This window comes from Urocitellus parryii, chromosome 6 (genome assembly GCF_045843805.1).
Source record: "Urocitellus parryii isolate mUroPar1 chromosome 6, mUroPar1.hap1, whole genome shotgun sequence".
Classification (NCBI taxonomy): Eukaryota; Metazoa; Chordata; class Mammalia; order Rodentia; family Sciuridae; genus Urocitellus; species Urocitellus parryii.
Window position 1 is genome coordinate 120,049,530 of NC_135536.1, and position 19,025 is coordinate 120,068,554.

The following is a 19,025-nucleotide window of genomic DNA, read 5'->3' on the forward strand; positions in this document are numbered from 1 at the left end:
TCATTCTTCATTAACTAACTTTTGTTTTAGAGCTTTAGGTCATAGAGCTTTAAAGTAGAAGTGTAGAGATTATCTTCGTTATGAGATGAAGATACTGAGGCCTGGAGAGATCATGACTTTCACAAAGATCCTAACCAGTGAGAGAAAAATTAGCACATGTATTAATTCCAGAGATGTTAATTAATTCCAGATATATACTTGTGTTTTGTTGTTCTTTTTTATATATAATACATAGGCTACTTGGTTCAGGTTCGTTTTGATCTTTTTATGAAATCATAACTTCAAAAACAGGTGAAATGTCTGCTGAAATATTTTCTCTCATATCCATTAGTAAATAAATCCAAGAATAGTCTTTTCAAGTATTTGAAAATTTGATTCTTCTAAATTTTTCTAAATTCAGTGATCCGTAACTGTCACACTTCGATATTTATTAAAGCAAATAGTCATAATTTAACATACTGAATTTAGTTGACTTACGGCTGTAAAATGCATACAACTCCAGTTAGAGTAAAGGTAGACAGTCACTTGCTTTCAAAGTCTATCCAAAAAGCTGTGCTTGACAATGTAGTATATGCAAATATGCATGTAAAATATGAAATATTTGATTTAAATTTCTACTGAATATATATTTGGAAGATGTCATTGCTCATAATTTATAGCCATCCACCAGTATGTATGTGTGTAACTCACAGCTCATTTTCCTTTTAGAACCTTCTGCCCAGAATAGCAGCAAAACTTGATGTTGCCCCAATTTCTGACATCATTGCAATCAAGTCACCTGACACATTTGTGAGAACTATTTATGCAGGTGAGTTCCCAAGAAAGATAATTAATCAACATGTTAAATTTCAGTTAAAAAGTATAAACAAGTCTTGAAGATGTGTTCTAAAGCCATACTATGCTTTAAATGGATCGTCTTAGTCTAGCATTGCTGCTGGCTCATGACATGGCATTTTCTCTGAGATCCCAGTGCCTGCCCATTCAGTTTGCAGAATGAGATTTTTTCCCAGTAGTCAATAAGAATTAGATTCAATTTATTTTATAAGTGACATCTGAGAAAGCAAAACTTTTTTTTTTAATAGCATTCTCAATCTTCTTTGCTTTTCCTACTCCATTTCCATGTACATTAAGAAATTCATTTCAGTGCCTGTTTAGTTGATTGATCTTTTACTGAGCACACTGGTCTCTGGTGGGGTTGGAGAAGACGGAGAACTCTTTGTTCCATCTGATCAAACTTGTATGTTTCTGTGTAAATGGTCAGTTCTCAAATCAGACCTTTCATCTTTAGTAACATTTGAGGGCAAATATTTGATCATTGTTTAGGTAATTCTAAATGTGATTGTTAATCCATAAGAAATGTCTTAAATCCTTTTAAAATCTTGGTCCATCTGAACTTGTTTTTTATGTTCTAAAGTGTTTTATATATATATATCCTCCTTCAGCGTGCATAGCAGCTACAATCTCATTAAGTTGTTTCAGCTCATATTTTTAAGTTACTGAATGTGTGTTTTTAAGAGAAAGAAGCTTTGTTCAATATTTCTTTTTGTTCATATTCTTTTTAAAAATTATATTTATATTTTAGTTGTAGTTGGACACAAAGGTATTATACCTTTATTTTTAAATTTATTTTAATGTGGTGCTGAGGATTGAACTCAGGGCCTCACACACATTAAGCGAGCGCTCTTCTGCTGAGCCATAACCCCAGCCCCTCCTGTTTGTTTATATTCTTAGTGTGACTATTCCAGTGTTTCAATTTCTTGCTTCCAGGCTCTCAGCACCTGTCCTATTTTTAAAGACATTAGGAGTTGTACTGATATCCACTGATACATTTTTTCACTCTTTTTTGAGATAAAGTATCACTAAGTAGCTGAGGGCCTCAGTAAATTGCTGAGGCTGGTCTTGAATTTGCAATCCTTGTGCCTCAGCCTCCCAAGTCACTGGGATTACAGGCATGTGCCACCATGCCCAGCTATTTCTTCAGTCCTTTTTTTTTTTTTTTTTTTTAGGTGTAGTTGAACACAATGCCTTTATTTATTTATTTATTTATTTTTATGTGGTGCTGAGGATTGAACCCAGGGCCTTGCACGTGCTAGGAGAGCGCTCTTCTGCTGAACTACAACCCCAGCCCTCTTCAGTCTTATAGTCCTCTTTTTCCTCTACTTATTAGAGATAGAAAACAACTGGTCCATATATATTTATTGACTTTTCTTTCTGAAGTAAATTCTGAGCCTGGAAGGAATATTTGTGTTTTACCTTTTGTGATTGCTTTCAAAAAAATAATTTGTGTGTTTCAGGAAATGCTTTATGTACAGTGAAGTGTGATGAGAAAGTGAAGGTGTTTTCTGTCCGAGGAACATCTTTTGAAGCTGCAGCAACAAGTGGAGGTAGTGCCAGTTCAGAAAAGGGTGAGTGATTCCCCCCAACCCCAATTCAATCCAGGGCCTCATGGCCTACATTCTATCACTGAGCTACATTTCCAACCTCATAGGAAACTATTTTTTTTCCTTTTTTTTAGTTCATAGATTCCATTAGATAAGAGATGACTTCTGGTTAAATTGCTAATGCAGAGTTCTTAAAAGTTATATCTAAATGATATTCCCAAGGTTATACAAAAATAAGAAACAATTATGTTTTTTTCACATCATGTTTGGTACTAAAATAGTGCTTTGGTAGATCAAGAGAGTGAAAGAGGAGGTCTATCAAGATTAATCTGTTACATTGATGTTAGGACTTTTTACTCTTTCTTTCTTCCTTTCTTCCTTTCTTTCTTTCTTCTGAAGATTGAACCCAGCGGTCGCACATGCTAGGCAAGTGCTCCACTGATGAGCCCTATGACTTTTTACTTTCTTTTCACTATTTCTAATTATAATATTTGAATGATTCAATATAATAGAATAATGTAATAATGGCAAATACATGGAGGTGCATTTTATCATAGATAGCATCTTATTTGAACCCCATAGAGAGATTTTTCTGATTTTTATAGATTGACTCAGAGAATTAAATGATTTTTCTTATAGCTAATGAGGCAAAGCCTAGAATCTTATCCTCTTAAGACTTTTCATAATCAAATAAAATGAAATTTAAGAACACAAAAAATTCAGAGTAATTAATAAACTTAAATTTCATGGAATTATATATTTGTGTTTCTCTTAAAAATAATTATTTTAGGACTTGAAATTATTATCAGTTTTTTTTTTATCATATGTATCAATGTATGTAGCATCAAGTACTTCGCCAGTGGGAATGTCAGAGTGGCTTGACCAGAAGTTAACGAAAAGTGATCGACCAGAGCTAACTGGTGCCAAAGTAGTGGTGTCTGGTGGTAAGTACAATATTAATCTTAGAAGATGACTAAACTTTGCAATATTTTAATTTTTTAAAGTAGTTATTTTAAAGCAGAGCAGGTTTTTTTTCCCTCTAAATGTAAGAAGCTGATATTGCAAGTATTGTTCCCATTTTACCAATTAGGAAAATAAAACTATGAGCTTAATACACAATTTGGATTTTCTGTTGCACATCTATGTCATTGGCACCAGGGGGAGCATGGTACAAATCTCATCTCTAACTTTGCCACTTAATACTTTGTCTTACTGATAGACTTCCATGTTATTCTGCAGTGCATGATTGGCTTCTGAATCATAGAAAAACTGTTGGACCCTCATTGCCATTTTGCATATAATGCTGCTCCTTCATTCTGCTTTCAAAGGACTTCCAGGGTTGTTTAGGTCTTTGTTATAACACTTTGAAAGGTTCTTCATGTTTAATATCAAAACTTAATATTGCACAAGACTTGCTTCTTTTTGTATATTATGCTCCTTTTTTAAAAAAAAACATTTTATAGCCTGACATTTTGAAAAAATAAGGAGTTTTTAAAAATATTTTTTAGTTCGTTGATGTACCTTAATTTTTTATTTATTTATATGTGGTGTTGAGGATCGAACCCAGTGCCTCACACATGCTAGGAAAGTGCTCTACCACTGAGTCATAACCCCAGCCATAACTACTGTGATTTTAAAATCTTTACAAATTAAACATCAAACAAAATAATTAGTCTCCCAGATACCTTTCTATTGCAAGTGACATTGAGAAGAAAAATTTAATTTTTTGAAAAAGATATATTTGACCTATTTACATATTCAGGGAATGTTTATGAAGTATTTGTTCTATGCCAGGCTTGTAGAAAATGCCTGGAGAAATAAAAATGACATGGCAAAGTGTTCTTACTCTCAAAGAGTTTAAAGTTTAGTGGGTGACTTCCATCCAAATAACCTCATTCAGTCACTCAGAATATATTTATTGAATACTACATACTGAATTTTATCAAATACTGCAAATATAGTAGTAACCTAGACAGATATGGAACCTGAAGTTGAAGAGTTTTCTTTCTAGTGGGAAGAATAGATATTGGAGATTACTCTGTTGCTTAACTAGCTAATTAGTTGTAGCAGCATTGAATACTTTGTAGGAGAAATATATCAGTGTCATAGAAGGCAGAAAAGGTTTTACAGAGGACATGGTTTGCATAATATAGCAATTATATAATTTTAAAATTTATTCAGGTATGCAAAAATATCGAAATTTTTATGGAACAGAGTTTATGTTTACTGTATTTTTTTATTCTTTTTTTAAATGAGGTCGGGGTTTGAAGAGTGGAGAAAATTTTAAGCTATTGTATGACTTGGCAGATCAACTTCATGCTGCAGGTAAAGTTATTTTCAGTAGAATGATATTGCCTTTTTGTTGGAAACATTTTTCTTTATTACTCATTTACGTATAAGTGACTCACAGATGCAAGCTATTTTATTTTCTGTGGTTTTCAGGTTTTTTTCTCTGAAATAGTTTTTCTTAGGCCTTCCAATAAATGATCTAGAATTCAGTGAGAAGAGGATGTCCTAGTACTTTTATTCTTACATTTGCCAAATCTTACTAGTTCATTTATTTGTTTTTCACTTTTAAAATACTGAAAGGTCACTTTCAGTGCCTGATACAGATTCAGGAATTTCTTGTTATTTCATCTTTTGGGTAGTCTAATACACAAATAGAAGAACATTTAAAGTTGTTTCAGAATTATCATTAATTATTTACAGAAAAGAAAGACTTATTAAAAGTACATCAATGAGATGGAATTTTTTTCGAAAAATCTAAAATATTTCATTAGTTTTAAATTATACAATTACCATATGAATTTACCTTATTTTATAAAAAAATCTGTCTTTCTCAAATTTTAAGGATTTCATGGATAATTTACAGTTTTTCTATGCTTTCCTTATGTAATATACATACCCATCAAAATAATAATTGCTTTAATTCTGATTCTTTATAACCAGTTTGGTGTTTGAGGATGTTTATTTCATTCATTGTTGCATTGAACAAATATTTATTAAATGTTTGCCATAAGGCTGGCACTATTTTAGGACCTAAGAAAATAGCAGTGAACAAAATAAATAAAAGTATCTGCCCTTGTGGAAATTAGGTCTCTATTTGGATAAGACATACCCTGTATTAGTTTCTTCTGGCTACTGTAACAAATTACTGCAAACTTGATGGCTTAAAATAACAAAGTTGTTCTCTCATTGTTCTGGAGGCCAGGAGTATGTTGAAATCAAGGTATTGTCAAGGCCATACTCCCCCATAGAGACTCTCTTTTTTCTGGGGTAGATAATTTCTTATTTTCCAGCTTCTGGTCATTGCCCCAGTATTCCTGGGCTTCTGGCAACATCACTCCAATCTCTGCTTCTGTCTTCATATCACTTTCTCTATGCATCTGGGTCTTTATCTACATCCCTGTTATTAGTGTACATGTACATCTTGGGCCCACCTAGATAATCCAGGATAAGCTCCTTGTCCCAAGATCCTGAACTTTATATCTTACCTGCTGCCACCTACTTAAGATTGACAAATTCTGGGGATTAAGAAGTGAATATGTGGGCTGGGGTTGTAGCTATGAGCACTTCTGAGGGAGATAGTTTAGGTAGAGGACCAGTAACATGTAAAAAGCCTGTTAAAGGTAGGAAAAATCTAACCTGTTTGGTGAGTAGCAAGGAGTCCAGAGTTGGAATTTAAAATGCAAAAGAGAAAGTAATAGGATATAAGATTGGGAGGTGATAGTGGGGCTAGATCACTCAGGGCCATCATAGGCCATTGTAAGGAGGTTGCTTTTCTCTGAATAAAATGGGGAACTATTGGAAGGTTTGAGTAGAAGAGTGACCATGAGCAAATGTATTTAAATTTTTTTTTCTTTAAAAATTTTATCTTTATTTATTTATTTATTTTTAATGTGATGCTGAGTATCAAACCCAGTGCCTTACACGTGCAAGGCAGGCATTCTACCACTGAGCTACAGCCCCAGCCCCAGCCCCAAATACATTTTAAAAGGATCACTTCAGCTGCAATTTTGAGAATAAGGTGTAGAGGGATGAATGTAGTAACAGAGAGATCAAATTAGGAGGTGAGAGATACTGATAGGCTACTGGACCAGAATAATGGCAGTAGATATGAGGAGAAATAGCTAGTTTGGATATATATACTTGAAGGTAGAGCCATCAGGGTTTCCCAACAGATCAGATTTGGATTATGAGAGAAAGTATCCTAGATGTTAATAGGCTGTAGTTAGTTGCGATTAGCTGAGATGGGGAAACCACAAGTGGAAGAGTTTCCAGAAAGAGAGATCATGAGTTCAGTTTTGGGCATATCAAATTTTGAGATGTCTAAGACAGACATGTAGAGATGTCAGTTAATCATTTGGTATAGGAATGTGAAGTTCATTGGAGAAATTTGGGCTGGTGTTATAAATTTGGGAATTGGTGACATTTTGATGGTATTTAAAGCCAACAGATTGGATAAAATCAGGGAGTGGATGTCAATTAAAAAAAAAAAGGCATTACCAAAACTAAGCCATAGACACTGTAAGATTAAGAGCTAAGAAAGGGGGCTGGGGCTGTGGTGTCTACGGTAGAGCACTTGCCTAGTACATGTGGGGTGCTGGATTAGATCCTCGGCACCACATAAAAATAAAATAAAGGTCTTGTGTCCAACTGCAATTAAAAATAAATATTTTTTAAAAATGCATTTAAGCTGGGCCTGGTGTTGCATACATGTAACCCCTGCTAATTTGGAGGCCGAGGCATGAAAATCTCAAGTTTGAAGCCAGTCTGGGCAACTTAGCAAATGAAATTCTGTCTCAAAATAAAATTTTAAAAAAGGCCTGGGGATGTAGCTCAGTAGTAGAGTGCTTGGCAGCATGCTTGCTTAAGCATATATGAGGACCTGGGTTCAATCCTTAGTAAAAAAAAAAAAAAAAAAATCAAAAGGACAAACCCCCTCAACTGATAGAATTTAAGGAGAAATAGATGTTGGAGACTTCAACCTTCAGCCTGTTTTCAGAAATGGACAAAGCTAGTTGGCAAGAAAATCAGTTAAGGGCACAGTTGAATTCAATTCCATCTATCATCTGGATATAATTGTTATCTGCAGATTCATCCAACAACACACTCTTCTCAAGTTCATATAGATCATTCTGAGCTGTAAATCTCACCTTAACAAATTTAAGAATAGAGACCACACCATGTCTGTTCTCAATCTACAGTGAATTTTAACTAAAAATTAATAACAGAAGTTATTAGTTGGGAAATCCTCAATACCTGAAGGTGGAAGAACACACTTTTAAGTAACACAGGAATAAATGAAGAAATATCCAGAGATATTTTTAAATATTTTGAACTAAGTAAAAATGAAGGCATCAAAATGTGACTAAGTAGTCCTGAGAGGGTCTTTTATAGTACTGAATGCAAATATTAGAAGCTAAAAAAATCACTCATCAGAGCTTCTACCTTTGGAAACAAGAAAAAGAAGAGCAAATCAAATCCAAAGTAGGCAGAAACAAATAATAAATAAAAATTAGAGTATAAATGGGTGAAATTGAAAACAGGAAACCAATGCAGAAAATCAGTGAAATCGAGATGGTTGCAGAGGATAATAATTACCAGAATAGTCATTGTAAAATGAAGGAGATTGACCTACGGGTTGATAGACAATGACACAGTAGTAAAGGGTGGCATAATCTGATGACATGAGCTTCACAGCTGAAGGCTTTTATGGTGGAAAGAGGAAGAATTTTCTAAGTCCCATCTCCAGGCCCAGTGTTATGAAGGTGGTGGCAGACAAAGCTATCTCAGCTGGAGAGGATTGCAGGGAAGTTGGTGTCCTCAGGGAATATGTATGTTTTAGTTAGAACAGGAAAAAAAAAAAAAGAATTTTGGCTTGCTGATACCGGGATGAGTTTCAGAAATCACAGTTCTGGGTTCCTAGAATTGAGGAGGAATAAAAGATGCCTGCAGATTAGGGAGCTTGAAAAGTGCTACAAGGATCAGTGTAGGAATTATGAAGGTCTTGGGCTAGTCTGGGGCTTCTTGCAGGATGTCTTAAGTAAAGGGCAGGATGTGATTAGACCTGGCTGACTCTAGAGAGAGAGAGTGGTGGTGAGCCTGAGAGTGATGGGGGTAGTGAGTTATATTGTCTATTGCTCCCTCTTGTCCTCTCTAGCCAGTGATGAAGAGGCCTGAGGTTCATCCTTGATTCTTGCAGAGGGAAGGAGTGGTTTTACTCTAAGGATAAGTTTCCTTGTTGACTCCTATTGAATAAGGATAGAAAACCAGTTAAATTTTTATTTGCTTATTTGAGAGCAAGCATTGGTTAAACTTTTATCTTGTGTTATATAGAATTCTTCATCTGGTCATAAGAGATATTAATATTTTAGTACCTTTATTCAAAAGTTGTGAAGTTATTACTTATTAAAGTTATTACTCTTTAAAGGAGCATTATATAGTGACATCCTATAGAATTATAATGTAGGTTTTATGAATGCCTTTTTGATAAAGCAAGCAAAAGAAGTCAAATTCAAAATCTGAAATTTGTGTGTATTAAGTAGAAGGTATTTTCTTGGAAAATGTACTATTAGTATTTAGAATTCTCATGACAGGGATTTTCTCAAAAGTAGGTCCTTTATAATAGATGTTTCTAACTTATTAATGTCTTTGTTTGCAATTGTTGAATATATCACTAGGTAAATAATAAAGCTTGAAAAAAAATTACCCTTTTTCCCTCCTTAGTTGGTGCTTCCCGTGCTGCTGTTGATGCTGGCTTTGTTCCCAATGACATGCAAGTTGGTCAGACAGGAAAAATAGTAGCACCAGTAAGTATTGCCATAAAATATGCCATGCAGAATTCTGTGGGGATAAGCACTGAATGTATTTGTTGAACAATAATCTCAGTGATTTATACCTTACTAAATGTTTCAGAGCAGTTTGCCATGCCCAGTGTGGATGTCTCCTTCCTACAAGGGCTGCAGATTTCTTGATCTCAATAAAATGTTTAGTAGTTTTTAAACCAGAATTATTTTTCAAATTTTTCAGACCAGCAGAACATTTCATTAAATGAAATCATATCATAACATTAACTATGAAACTTACAAAAGTAGCATTTTATTATTGTTATTGTTGTTACTTTTTGTGTGTATATATACAGTGCTGAGAATTCAACTTAAGGCTTTGCGCATTGCTAGGCAAGAGCTATATTCCCATCATTATTTTATTATTAACTTGACTTTGTAAATTCATATTGTTTGCCAGAAAGCCTTTAGAGTATAAAATCAATCAGTAAAAATTATAACCTCTTTTAATGAAGCCAGGGATTTTGCAATTGGGAGCTGTGAATGACAATTTTTGTCTTATATCTTATATAAGACAATTTTTGTCTTATATCTTCTTGAACACCTAGTTTATTTCTACATTTGTAGCAAAATTCTGATTCATGTAGATAAGTGATACTAGAATGTTACTTCTTGAGTTAAATCTTCCCAAAACTTGCACAGTAGGAAATTTTGATTTCAAAATTCACAGATAATATCTAATGACTGCTCACATTTATTAGGTAATAACAGTTTTTAGTGAATCTTATTTTCAGCCAGTTTAAACCTTTATTGCATGAGAAAATGTGTTTTATGTAATTAAAAGCAAAGTGTGTGGTTTTTTAAAAACATTTTTAGACCTTTATTTTTGTTTACTTTTTTTTTATGTTGTGCTAGGGACCAAACCCTGTACCTCATACGTGCTAGGCAAGCATTCTGCTGCTGAGCCCCAGCCCCAGCCCGCAAAATGTGTTTTTTATTACTTCAAAACAAGATATTAAATCATATCCATTTAAAAAATATATCTCAGTGCCCTATTCACTGAAAATTTCAAAATAACATAGTTTTTAAAGGCTTATCTTTGAAGTTTGTTTTGAACTATCTGCTTAAGTCTTTTGCCCTTTAAAATTGGGCTACTTGTTTCTTAGTGTTTCTTTTTAAGAGTTCTTTACATAAAGTGTACAAATTATTTGGCAGACATGTATCCTGAGTTTATTTTAATTTTGATAAAGTCCAGTGAAGCGTCTTTCTTCTTTTGGCTTCTTTTTGTTATTCAGCTCATTTGAAGTCAGGTAAGATCTCAAAACTTAATACAGGCACTAAAACTATTCATAAATTAAGTCAAAACACCATGTGACCTGCTTGCTTGTCACACTACATTAGTCTGGCTGTGAGAGTGGATTTATTGAGCAGATGAGCTTGAGCCTTCCATGGCATTTAATTAGGTGTGGCACACATATATTTTTTTGTGGAAATCTTGCTTGTCCAGTCTTACATAAGTAGACATCTTCAGGCCTGAATAAAGGATCATCAGCTCTCCTAATAAAAAATACTTCTACAAGAAATTCAGAGTTGAGGTGACAAACTTTTACTTATTTTGTCAGAAAACGAGCTTTTGTGGTTGTTTAATAACAGAGGGCAGGGAGTAACTGATAGCATCCTTTTTTGTATGGAATTAACTCATAGAATAAGCTTTATTCAACATTGCTCTTATGAATATAGAATTATTAAATTTTTTGATAAGGAAAATATATATATTAAATACATTGAAGACTTTAATGTAAGTCATACACTCCCCAGAGAATTCTGATTTATTAACTCTGGAGTTAGGTATGGATATTTTGTGTGTATCTTTTTTTTTTTAATTCTATTTTTTTTTTAATAATCTCAAATTTCCAGAAGACTTTCAAGAACAGAACAAACCTTTTTTTAAAAAAAATATTTGGGGCTGGGGATGTGGCTCAAGCGGTAGCGCACTCGCCTGGCATGCGCAGGGCACTGGGTTCAATCCTCAGCACCACATAAAAATAAAATAAAGATGTTGTGTCCACCAAAAACTAAAAAATAAATATAAAAAAATAATACCTTTATTGAAATGTAATTCACATATTATACAGTTCACCCATATAAAGTGTTTAAATTTAGTGGTTTTTTTTTTTTTTTTTTTTTTGTATTCCTGGAGTGGTATACCTCAGTTTCAGATCATTTTCATTACTTCAAAAAGAAACTCCAGGCGCTGGGGTTGTAGCTCAGTGGTAGAGTACATGCCTAGCAAGTGTGAGGCACTGGGTTTGATCCTCAGCACCACATAAAAATAAATAAATAAAGATATTGTATCCATTTACAACAACAACAACAACAAAAAGAAACTCCATACATATTTTCTTTCCAACTCCCCTACTCTGGGCAATTTGCTAATCTACTTTCTGTGCATACAGATTTGCTTTTTATATATGAAGTCAGAATATTTTATTTATTTGAAGTTTTTTATTTTATATGAAATCAGAATATTTGTGTTTTTTTGCATTTTCTTCCTATTTAGTATGATGTTTTGAAGATTCATCTATGTAGCATTCTTTTTTATTGACAGTATTTCTTTGTATCATTTTATTTATCCATTCATCACTTGGTGGACATCTGTGTTGTTATACTTCTTAACTATTATAAATAATGTTACTGTGAACATTCATGTACACATTTGTGTGCACATGTTTTCATTTCTCTTATTTATATACCTAGGAATGAAATTGATGAATCATATGGTAACTTAATGTTTAACCTTCTGAGGAATTGCCAGTTTTTCCAGAACAGTTATACCAACAATGAACCAACTTCCATGCTTGTTAATTGTTTTCCATTCTTTACCCATTTTCCATTTTATTGATTTATATTTTTTATTTCTTCCTTATAATTTGTGTTTACTATGCTTCTATTAATTTTGTATTTTTCTTGCTTTTAAATGTAAATAATAAAGCTGCCTACTTTTCTCTAAGCACCCCTTTAGCTGCATTTCCCAAATTTTGCTGTGTTGTTCATCTCAAAGTATTTTTTTAATATTTACTTTTTAGGATTTAGTGGACACAATATCTTTATTTTACATTTATGTGGTTCTGAGGATCAAACCCAGTTGTCTCATGCATGCTAGGCGAGCACTCTACCACTGAGCCACAACCCCAGCCCCTCAAAGTATTTTCTAATTTAGAAAAATTTGCTTTCTAGATATTTGTAGTTTTTTCCTAGATATCTTTCTGTTATGGATTTCAAATTTAATTTCATAGTATTCAGAGAATAGCTCTTACTATGTTTTAGTCTTAAAATTTATTTAGATTTATTTTATGTCCCAACATAGGCACTATTTTGGTGAACATAATGTGTGCTCTTAGAAAGAATGTGTATTTTGCGCTTGTCAGGTGTGATGTTCTGTGAATATTAGTCAACAGGCCAAATTTGGACTGCTACCTGTTTTTGTACATGAAGTTTGTTGAAGTATATAGCCATGATCATTCATGTCCTTATTTTTCTGTGGCTGCCTTAGCTGTACAACAGAAAAGTTGGGTAGTTATGACAGAGATTCTAGAACTACAGAACCCAAAGTATTTATTATCTAACCCTTTCCAGAAAATGTTTCCTGATGACTACTATATATCTTATATGTCCTATTGAATTATTTTTGTCTAGTTATACCATAGATGACTGGGAGAAGGTATTAAAATCTCCAATCATGATTGTGAAATTTTTGTTTCTTACTTTAATTCTACTAGTTCTTGCTTGATGTATTTTGAAACTCTTATTATTGGGCATTTGTATATTCATGATTATTGTCCTCCTGATAATATGGATCCATTTGTCATTATGTATTCCTCTCTTTATCTCTTTATCTTTGTCTTAAAGTTGACTTTATTTGAAACATCAAAATTAATATATATATTATATATATTACTATATATATTAATCTCAGACATTATAGTTTTTAATCTCTAGAAGTTTGATTTGGTCTTTTTATCTCTGCCTAACATTTTCAATCTTTACTTTCTTGAACATTCAGAATCTTGTTATAATTTTCATATACCACTTTGCCAGTTCTCTCATCTTTTTCATTTTGGGATAGATGTCAGTTGAATTTTTATTATGAGTCATATTTTACTGCACCTTTTCATGCCTGTAAATTTTTTCTTGGATGCCAGACATTGTGCATTCTACTTTGGAGAATGCTGGACATTTTTGTATTTCTGTACACATTCTTGAGCTGAGATGCAGTTGAAGTTACTTGAAGCAGTTTGATCCTTTTAAATTTTGCCTTTGAGCTTCATTATGTTTGAGCAGAGCAACTGCCTTTAATCTATGACTAACTTTTCCTTTCTGCTGAGCCAGTCCCTTAGAGTACTCTGCATAATGTCCCATTAATTATGAGGCATTCCACTGTTTCTACTAGGAATGTGAACTACTTCTGGGTCTTCATGAGCCTTTAGGATTATTCTTTCTTTTCTGACAGTTCTTTCCCCAAACCAGTTTTTTTTCTTTTTACTTTTTTTAAAAATAAATTTTTAGTTATAGATAGACACAATACCTTTATTTATTTTTATGTCATGCTGAGGATTGAACACAGTGCCTCCTCATATGTGCTATGTAAATGCTCTGCCACTGAGCCATAACCCTAGCCCTTTAATTTTTTTTTTTAGTTGTTGTTGCACCTTGTATTTATTTATATATGGTGCTAAGAATCGAACCTAGTGCCTCATGCATGCTAGTCAGGTGCTCTACCACTGAGCCATAACCCTAGCCTACTAATACTAGTTTTTTTTTTAAAGAGAGAGAGAGAGAGAGAGAGAGAGAGAGAGAGAGAGAGAGAGAGAGAGAGAGAGAGAATATGAATTTCAATATTTATTTTTCAGTTTTTGGTTGACACAACATCTTTGTTTGTATGTGGTGCTGAGGATCGAACCCCAGCCGCACGCATGCCAGGCGAGCGCGCTACCGCTTGAACCACATCCCCAGCCCAATACTAGTTTTTATATTAAACATTCTGTGTATTTTCAAGAAATTAAGATAGGAGAAGATACTTTTTATATTTATTACCACATATTTACCATTCTGGTAGTCTTAATTCCATCTGAAAATGAGTTTCCTTCTTATATCATTTCCTTCCAGTCTGAGGAACTTCCCCATTTCTTGTAGTACCGGTATGACAGTAATAAACTCTGTTTTCATTAATCTGAATATATCTTTATTACAACTTCCTACTTCAAAGACATTTTCCTAGACATAGACTTTCAGGTGGATTTTTCCCTAGTATTTGGAACACATTGTTCCATTATCTTCTGGTGTTTTATTTTTTTCCTAATGAGAATTCATTCATCATGTGTATTATTCTTCTCTATGTAGTTCTTTGTTGCTTTCAAGATTTTCTTTTATCTTTCACTTTTAGAAGTTTGATTATGATGTGTGTGGAGTATGTTTCTCTTTAAGTTCTAGGTTTTTTATTGGTTGTTTTTAAATTTTTTATTTCTCTGCTGATATTTCTTTTGGGTAATCATTATAAATATCTTTTCCCTTAGATGCTTGACCATAGATAGCTGCTTTAAAGTCCACATATGCTAATTCTAAATCTCAGTAATTTGAGGACTGGTTTCTTTTGTGATTATATTTAACAACTTTTCCTGTTTCATCATATGTACAGGACCCCTTATTTTTGGGTTGTGTATGGCATTTGTTGATGTGTATCATATCTATCAATATTTATTGTATTAAATTAAAACAGAAAAATTTAAATATTTTCTAACTTATTTGAAAATAATAAAAGTGTTTGTTACATAAATAACATCTTTAATGAGAATAGTACTACCATTTTATATTTTTGGCTTGATTTCTGGCTTAATTCTCATTTCTGCTTCCGGTGGTATTATATATTGGTTTGAAAAGTATGAGGAAAATCTAGCATCACACAGATAGATCTTTACAAAAAGAAGAAATATTTTGATACCATTTTTAGATAATCATGAATATTCTTTACTTATTGTATCCAAACTTGATATATATTAGTTTCCTAAAGTTTATTTGTAGTATAGAATCTGACACCACATCAGTGTACTTTTCATACTCTTACATTGAAATCCACTGGTGTGTCTTACACTTTGAATGAGTCTTTTACTATTTTGTGACTTTATACATTGTTCATTTAGAAAATGATGATTTACTGAATTATTCATATCTTCCAAATGTTAACACATTTATTATTATATAAAAAAAAACAGGTCTGGGATTGTGGCTCAGTGGTAGAGCACTTGCCTAGCATGTGTGAGGCACTGAGTTCAATTCTCAGCATGGCATATAAATAAATGAATAAAATAAAATTCCATCAACACCTAAAAAAAATATTTAAAAAACCCCCACATTAGCTGGGCACAGTGACACCTGCCTATAGCCTTAGTGGCTCAGGAGGCTGAGGCAGAAGGATGGCGAGTTCAAAGCCAGCCTCAACAAAAGCGAGGTTCTAAGCCAACTCAGTGAGACCCTGTCTCTAAATAAAATATAAAAAAGGGCTGGGGATGTGGCTCAGTGATTGAGTGCCCTGAGTTCAATCCCTGGTACCCCACCCCCACCCCCACCCTCCAAAGCCCCCACATTCATTAACTCATCAGATGAGTCTTTGAGGTTCATAATCATGGATACAAGCTTTTTTTTTTAATTTTGATTCTCACTTAAAAGCTCAAATTTTGTTCTTGAGAAGAAATACTTTCAGTTGTTTTCTCAGAATTGACGTTTATTTTATTTTCAATAAAATGCCTGCCAAAACCACAAATGTGTACCAGTTGTTCTTTGAAGTAAAAATGGTGTTTCATGACAAAGTGGCTAGTTTTGCTTACAACTCAAGCCATCATGAGTGTTGTTCCTCAAGACTGTCATTGTGCTTTGGTATGCAGCACAAGTGCCCTCTGCGTATTTCACAATTTGTCACCCAGAATATTAAAGATATGAGTAATCAGAGATCAAGACTTAGTGAAATTAATAATTCTTACTGCTTCATTTATCAAGGACATTCTTAAGTGAAATGGCTTCTTCTTCTTTTTTTTTTTTTTTTTAAACAACGGAATAAGTGGCCATGAAGAATATAATGAGGATGACTAGCCAGTTGGTGCCACTGCCTTTGTTCATGCTGAGGCTGCAGCAGTTTGGCCCACCATTGTTTTCACATCATCAGTACAAATATCAGTGTAGTTTTTTCCAGTATATACCATGAGAGTCAAAAAAGTTGTTTAATATGTTAAGTATTTCAGCATCACTTGTGTTTGTTACCAAGCATTCACATTATTCACATAAAATAATTCCTCAGGACTGTGGATGTAGCACAGCAGTAGAACACTTGCCTAGCATGTGTGAAGTCCTGGTTCCATTCCCAACACTGAAAAAAAAATCTATTCTTCAGTGATTAGTTGGTGGTAGTGCTGGATAAATGCACGTAGAGCAGCAAACCCAATCACGTCTGTAGATTTGTCTGTTAGGCACCAGTACAATCTATAGATGATGTTGACTTAGTATTGATGTTTATAGCTAACTCTCTTACTGAGCAAGTTACTATACATTGGAATGTGTCAGAGCCATAGTTTCTTTTGCTAATTTTTATCAAACAGATATACAGCAAAGTCCCTTTTCTTAATCTTTACTTATATTGATAGTTACCTTTATTAATCTTCTTTGGGCAATGAAAAATTGATAACTTAAGATGCTTCAGTGACTTTTTCAAGTTTGGAAAGTTAAATAAACTGCTTTTCAATGTCACATCTAGGTTCAAATAAAATCTAGTTTATTTTACTTTAAATTCTGAATGATTGTTAACATGGCTGTTGCTTTCCGTATCTAAGATACAGTAAATTATTACCATCTAGAAAGCTAAGAGAAATATAACTCATTTTTGTTTCTTTATAATTTTACACAGTCATTTTTAGGGTAGATTCCTCTTTTCCATAAGTTAGAGAACTCTTTTCAGTTTCATCTTTTTCAGCATTTTTAGACATGGATATTGCAGCTGAGGGTTGAAAAAGTGAGTTGTGTTTATTTTAGTGTAAATATTATCAAAATCTAAAATAATAGTTTTAGAGGAAAATTTTAAATATCTTGAAGTTTTAAAAATTGTAAGCGTTATTTCCATTTAAGACAACAAAGCATGCTGCTTCTTGCATTTCTTTGCAGGTGCAAGGAAATCATTGGGATTTTAAATACTGACATTGAATAATAATGAAATAGTAGAACTTAATAAGTTATAACTCTTAAGTGAACAAATTGCTGGATTATACTGACAACAAACTGAGTTAATCCCTAAGCACACATATATTTATACCTAAAGTGTCCTACCTTAAAAATTTTTAGGAAACATAAAAATATAGATGGATGTATTCTATTAGCCATCAGAATAGTGAATTCCTCAAAAGTCAGGTAGCCTCTGAAAAACTCCATTATATACTTGTGGGAGAATGAGAGAAAAAAGGGTATATATGTGTTATTGTGAAACTAGTTGCAGACCCTCCGTAAGATCTTGGGCTCACAGGGCTATCTAGACCATCTTTTTAGAATTATTATTTAATATTGAAGGGTTAAATTGTAGAGATATTGAATAATGTGTTGTAGAATTTATGGACTATAATTTTATTGAGGATATTTTTTTTTGTTTGAGTGGACAGTTAATGGGCCTGAACTCTAACTCCAACCTCTGTCTTCTTTGTTCAGTTCTTTTAGTCCTAACTGGTGGCTTAGAGTCCACATCATATATGCTTAATGCAGGGGGCAGCCAGAGTTTTGAGTGACATAGATATCCAAAATTTGTCCTCTCCTTTTTGGAACTTTTTCCTCATTTTCAGCTTAAATAGCTCCTACAAATCCTGTCTTCTCTGTGTTTTTCTCAATTAATAAGATTATAGATTTTTATCTGAATACCTGCTTTCTGATTGGGCTTTTATCCCTTTGGAGGATCTGCAAATGCCCCAACTGAAAAGAGGAGCAATCTAGACTCATTTCAATATGTCTCCCTCTCATTTAGAGTTCTGGCTTCTCAGATGCTACCTATCTGGGTTGATCTCCAATGTATCTAAGCAGTTGCTATCTATCTAATTTTAAACAGGTTTTATATTGTTTTAGCAGAAGGGTAAGTCCAGTATGAGCTGTTCCCTCAGGTCGATAAGCAGGAGTCCTGAGTCCTAGAAATGAATGCATTACTTCCCCATGTGCTCTGACTAATACAGATTGTATTATTATCCCCTTAATAATATCTTAATTAATGCTCTTTAATGTTACATTAGGGGTTTGGCAGCCATATTCCATATTGGCAAGAATTACACTGGTGAACATCCAGAAATCTCTTCCCATTTGAATTGCCTACTAATAAACCACATCTCTCTCATCTAGTACTAATGCCGTGTTTCTTTGTAGGTAAAGCTGAATACAGTGTTTTCATTTATCCATATTTAATTTGGATCTGTTTTCCCTATCACGAAGCCTTTTGAATCTCCCCTTCCCCCAGTATTTGGGATTGAACCTGGATTGTTACTACTGAGCAACATTCTCAGCTCCCTGCCTCTTTTGTTTGAGACAGCAGCTCACTAAGTTGCTTAGGATGGCCTTGAATTTGTTATTCTCCTGTATCAGTCTCCCAAGTCCCTGGTATTAGAGGTGTGCACCTCCATGCCTGGCTGTCTTTTGAATCTTGTAAAACTTGATTTCTTTTCTACTCACTTTCAACTTTATTTTGAGGATAACTTTTATTTTGTGTTTTGTTGCTGTTTTGTAATGGCTTTGGAAAAACATAAACACTGTTCTGATGGTAAGTAGTAAATAGTTCTCTACTTCA

At 33.5% G+C, this 19,025-nt stretch overlaps 1 protein-coding gene across 1 annotated transcript in view; it reads left to right on the plus strand.

Annotated features, from left to right (window-relative positions):
• The window catches only part of Etfa (electron transfer flavoprotein subunit alpha), a 73,846-nt gene that overhangs the window by 24,856 nt on the left and 29,965 nt on the right, over nucleotides 1–19,025 (plus strand). The window contains exons 5-9 of the mRNA XM_026400546.2: nucleotides 709–808; nucleotides 2,295–2,405; nucleotides 3,224–3,325; nucleotides 4,638–4,706; nucleotides 9,111–9,193. Coding sequence (XP_026256331.1) covers nucleotides 709–808; nucleotides 2,295–2,405; nucleotides 3,224–3,325; nucleotides 4,638–4,706; nucleotides 9,111–9,193 — 465 coding nt within the window. The remainder of the gene's footprint in view (nucleotides 1–708; nucleotides 809–2,294; nucleotides 2,406–3,223; nucleotides 3,326–4,637; nucleotides 4,707–9,110; nucleotides 9,194–19,025) is intronic.